Source organism: Cupressus sempervirens, chromosome 11 (genome assembly GCF_028749045.1).
Source record: "Cupressus sempervirens isolate cs-2001-9-10 chromosome 11, ASM2874904v1, whole genome shotgun sequence".
In the NCBI taxonomy this organism is placed as follows: Eukaryota; Viridiplantae; Streptophyta; class Pinopsida; order Cupressales; family Cupressaceae; genus Cupressus; species Cupressus sempervirens.
The window spans coordinates 16,128,777-16,133,805 of record NC_143128.1 but is presented as its reverse complement, the minus strand read 5'-3'; the positions used below and the strand labels follow the sequence as shown (position 1 = coordinate 16,133,805).

Genomic DNA, 5,029 nt, shown 5'->3' with positions numbered 1-5,029 from the left:
GAGGGCTTCCATTGGTAAAACCTTATTCCGCCTTAGGCATATAGTACACACATTTGTTAGAAGAGTCTCATCCCTTTCGATGGGGTGGTCTTCTTGGGAAGTTTAGTTGGGCAGACTTTAGAAAATTGCATCCTAAATTGAGCTTGCAGATTGATTAAGGTATGGATAGAGACAATGCTATGAGCCTAGGGCTTGCCATAACACAATTTTTGTAATAATTTGAAGCCTGATTAAAAGGCCAGACCATCCAAGTAACATGTCAAACTGTGAGGAAGTGGAGGTTCAAGCTGGAAAGAATCACCAAATGTTTTGAATGGCCTATAGGGGAAGTATAAGTGTGCCACTTATAAACTTGAGGACTTGTTTGATCGCGTATATGTCATAATGCTCCAATTGAAAACCACTCAACAAAACACTACAACATGGGAACAATATTTTTTTTTTCATTCTTTGACAATCATTAATAACATTTTTGACATTCCTCTTCTAGGGTTGATGAAGTTAATGACACAGGAATTATCTCGTCATGCAATCACTAAATTAATGCATTCAAAAGAATAGCTCTAAAAATTTTCTTGTCATCCAATGACATTTTAGAATGATTTCACGATAGTAGCACTACCCCTCAACTTCCTATGAATGTAATGGAAGTTTGAACCTCTTTTGTAAGAATATGCCGGTTCAGCATTGTGGTAACATTCTTTGAAGGACGAGGATAGTTTTCCATGAGTATCTTGGGGATGTTTCTCTTATCTAGAGATTTAGGACAATTTATCAGATCCTCAAACAAATGAGTAATGGAAATACATGCACTTCCATTTGTATTCTTTCAATCATATTCTAATCAAATCTTTCAAAACCACTCTTAAAAAATAACATCGTCTTTGCTTTATTCACCATAATAACATTAAATTCCTTATAATAGATTTTGTCATCTCAAAATTGACAATTGCAGAAGCTTCAACTTAAAATTTGGTTGTCTCCCCTCTTAAGCTACAACAAATTTTGTAACATAAAATTCAGTCCACTGCATCATCATGCACCGGTGTTCCTAGCATAATACCAGGCGTATGCTATGAAACACCATACTTATCAGACATAGATCCCTTATGAAGCATTGGATCACATAAGTAAATTGAGCTATCTCAACCAAGTATTGGCTTATGGCTTTGGAAAATCAATGTAGGTTCTTTGGCCTACATATATAAGGCTTGGATGAAGATTGAATGGACAATTTTATTTGGCTTTTTTAAGGAAATGGTATTTGAACTCATAAGAAACTAGAGTGGTGATCTCTTATGAAGCGTTGGAGTTTATGAGTGTATCACAACCTATATGGAGAATTAACACACATTCGTGTGTTTTGGGGTAGGGTGGTTATTTGAGTATATATCTTATGTTTCTTTTCTCCTCTTGTTTTCTCTTATGTCAAAACTCTTCTTAATTTTTATAGATTTGGTTTTGTTGCATTATTATCTTCAATGGTCTAAGGAGGAGTTCATTATATTTTCTTCTAGTATCAATAAAGTAAATATCAAATGTCTTACATGAGGAAGTACAAACAACTTAGATAAGTATTACTTTCAACTAGCCAAAAACTATTGTTATTGACACAAAATTTTCTTGTGCATTAACAAGTTATAAGTTTTTCTAATGTTGTGATGTTGCTATCAGGATTCAATTGTGTAGTTTTCGGTCAAACTCATTGGTCTATGTTTATGAGTAGTGTTTCACAATAACTTCTTTCTCATTAGAATGAATAGAACACTAAATACTCATTGCATCTAGGTTTGCTCACTGAGGTGAAGCGTTGGGCTTTCTCGAGATGTTACCCACCCAAGCACCACTCCAACCCAAATTTTCTTAACCATGGAGTTTTTTAAAGGTTAATGTCATGCTCAAAAATCAAGGCTAAAGCACACCATTTTTTTAAAAAAAGGTAATAACAAGTATCTTATTGAGCTTCACTTTGTTTTGAGAATAGTTTAATATTCTCTACTAAACAGGGCCAACCACGTGAAGGTGGAAGCTCATTTGGCCCCACCCCCCTCCCCCTAACATCACTCTACATTCCCCGTTAACATCTAACATTCATTCATTCTTTCAACCATTAATAAAATGTAACATTCAATCAATATCACATGATAACATTCAATCAATATCACATGATAACATTCATTAACACATTAGATTCGTTAACATGCAACATTCATCAATATTCTGCATTAACACATAATTCATGAACATTCATTAGCACATAATTAAATTCATTGAGACATAAAATACAATCATTATCAATTAAGGTATGTAGTGACAATCGTTTCTTTTTTTTCTTTCTATTTCTTTTTTCTATGTAAGCTCTAAGAGGAGCATCAATGTCATCATCAATTCCCCCCTCATCAGTTGTTCTGTTCTCTGTTCTTGATGATCTCAAATTCCTATGCTGTTGCAAAGGGGGGTCCTCTGTAATAACAAATAAAAGAGTTAAATTAAAAATAATTTATTATAATTGTTACAAGTATTTAATTATTTTAAATAACATAACTGTGTCTCTTTACCTGATCTGACCACATCATTTTGTCTGGACTCAACGTCAACACGGTCATGAACATCGACCCCTCGATCCTCTATAGCTGCTATACAAAATGTTACGTTAATCCAAACACCAATTGCAATTACATATAAAAAATTTAATAGCAAATGTATACCTCCACCACTGGGATGCACATCATGCGAACCTTCGACATCCACAGATTGTGTAGAAGGATTGTCAGGCTGCATTCCAACATCCTACACATTGTTATCATTGCTTGCTTAAAACAGATATACTCACTTAATATTGGAACTTAACATCAAATAGACCAATTGGTAAAGTATTCAATTTGAAATAAATTTCATTTAGGTTATTTACCTGTGGCTCAGATGCATCAGTATTAGAACCTTCCACACTAATTTCAACTCATAGCCGTTCAGCCACGACTCTATAGCCTTGTTTGAAGCCAATTCTCTTATCGTCTTCTGTGAGGCATCTCTTGAACTCTGAGCCCTACATTTTTGCGTGGTATGGTAAATTTTACTTGAATTGTTTCAACAACCAATGGAGGGTAGTTAAAATATCAACAACAAATCATCTATATCCATCACAATATAATAGGAGAAAAATCGAGCAATTTTGATGGAGCAATCTACTATATAAATGTTGCGTGTTTGTATGCTTTGCTTGTACCAACATATTTTCTCCAAATTCTTAAGTTGGGTAAGAGTTAGTTAAGCTCTTTGGAAATAAAAATGGATGCAAGTGCTACTGCATTCCCTCATTCTTTCAATCACTGCCTTTATTCTCAACTATTGGAGGAAAATTCAGTCAAGGGTGAGATTTTAAATAATGTCATATTAGTGAATCACAAGTTTTCTTCACTAATCTAGATTGCAGAGTCTTGACTTCAATTGTTGAATTGTTTATATTGAATATGAAAATCCACTACTGTTATTATATTCTATTGACCTATTTATAATTGATGAGCTAAATAAGGGAGTCCTAGCATTTCCCTTCACATTATATAAAAAATTTGATACAATTTTTCATTTACTAATACTTATAACTCTTGCTTGAAGTTTCGAAAAACCACCAGAGCTGAGCTTGTGTGTCCTGTGCTTTTCTAGTCTTGCCTTTGTTGCCTTTGATGTGTCAGGAAATCTATGAAAAGTTTGAAATATGTTAGATAGTATAAATATGGAGGTTAATTAGTACATAATTAGATTCTCAACAGTATCACATACCTTGCTATACTCTCCACTGGTGTAATATTATTTTTCTTGTCAGCTTTATACTTTCCATCCAAAATCAGAGCCTGCCACTCAACCTCAGGAACATAGGGCAGACGCTCGTACTTGGGGTTATCCCGTAAATTTTTTCTGTACTGGTCCCTAATATACTTCAAACATAAACCAACTTTTCCAAGGAGCTTGTTTCTCTTGAATGCACAAGGTCCAAAGAGTTGGGTCATGCTCTCTATAAGATCATCCTTCAACGGTTTGCGTTGGTGATTCCACCTTTTAAGTAAAAAAAAACATGTTAGACTCATAAATGAAGTGAAGCTACCTTTAATATAGTTCAAGAAATGGACAAAAAGGAAAACTATTATAGCAATGATATGAAATCAAAATAGTGGTTTGGGGTTTTAGTTAGGATATGATGTTCCACCAGGTACGCATGGTGGGCCCAAATATTTGCAAACACTCATCACCAAGTTTTCTCCAAAAAAGATCATTCCCTACAAAACAATCATGGAATCATTAGTCGATGAAGAGTGATCAAAAACTAAATTACTATTATATCACTATAGAATAATAATAACTTTAAAGTACCTGGAACTTTGGCTACTTTTAATGGAATGCCTTCATCGTCACTGACGATCAATGTGACATCCTTCACTGTTCTCGTACTAGGAACATAGGAACATCCAGGAAATGATGTTGCAGGTCCTATTGCAAAAAGTTTCATAAGTTTCATAAGTCTTTGTCATGATCGAAGTATAAAAGAACAAATGATAATTGATGTTATAAAGTTGTAAAAAAGAAACTGTTTGTTGCTGTCATAAGAGAGAAAAAGAGGGATTTGTGTACCAGCAGATGGTGCAACAGTCGATGCATGTAAGCTGCATGTTGTTGACTTAGCAGTCGGAAAGAGATTTGTGGTTGTCCTGGATGGAGGCGGCGTCATCCTAGGATTCAATTGATGTGAAGCTGAAGAATAAAATTGTTAGAGCATGCATAAATATAGAACGCGTGGACTAGCATGGACAAGATTGTTAGAGCATTAAAAAAAAAGGATTGTTCGAGCATGTATTGTCAATGATTATGATCATTCCTATATATATTCAATGGAAAATAGAAGTGGGGAATGGAACATGCAATCTACCTGAACCACCTGCAGCACCCTCATCATGGGAACGGGGCTCGAAATCAAGCAAAAAACTCTATAAAGACAACACATCCATATTTTAATTAATGTCATGAAAGAGCATAA

At 34.5% G+C, this 5,029-nt stretch overlaps 1 protein-coding gene across 1 annotated transcript; it reads right to left on the bottom strand.

Annotated features, from left to right (window-relative positions):
- Nucleotides 1-2,212: 2,212 nt before the first annotated feature.
- On the bottom strand, nt 2,213-2,786 carry LOC149528006 (uncharacterized). Its single transcript, XM_089807977.1, has 3 exons — nt 2,709-2,786; nt 2,559-2,633; nt 2,213-2,463 (listed from the first exon to the last, which is right to left on the bottom strand). The coding sequence occupies exons 1-3, from the start codon at nt 2,779-2,781 to the stop codon at nt 2,213-2,215; spliced, it is 399 nt and encodes a 132-aa protein (XP_089664103.1). The 5' UTR covers nt 2,782-2,786.
- Nucleotides 2,787-5,029: the final 2,243 nt, after the last annotated feature.

Excerpts from the sequence above, each read along its gene's own strand:
- LOC149528006 (XM_089807977.1), bottom strand. The coding sequence starts at position 2,781 with ATGCAGCCTGACAATCCTTCTACACAATCTGTGGATGTCGAAGGTTCG. Across the intron at positions 2,634-2,708 it reads TGTGCATCCCAGTGGTGGAG|CTATAGAGGATCGAGGGGTC; the intron begins GTATACATTTGC and ends TTTGTATAGCAG. Across the intron at positions 2,464-2,558 it reads AAATGATGTGGTCAGATCAG|AGGACCCCCCTTTGCAACAG; the intron begins GTAAAGAGACAC and ends TTGTTATTACAG.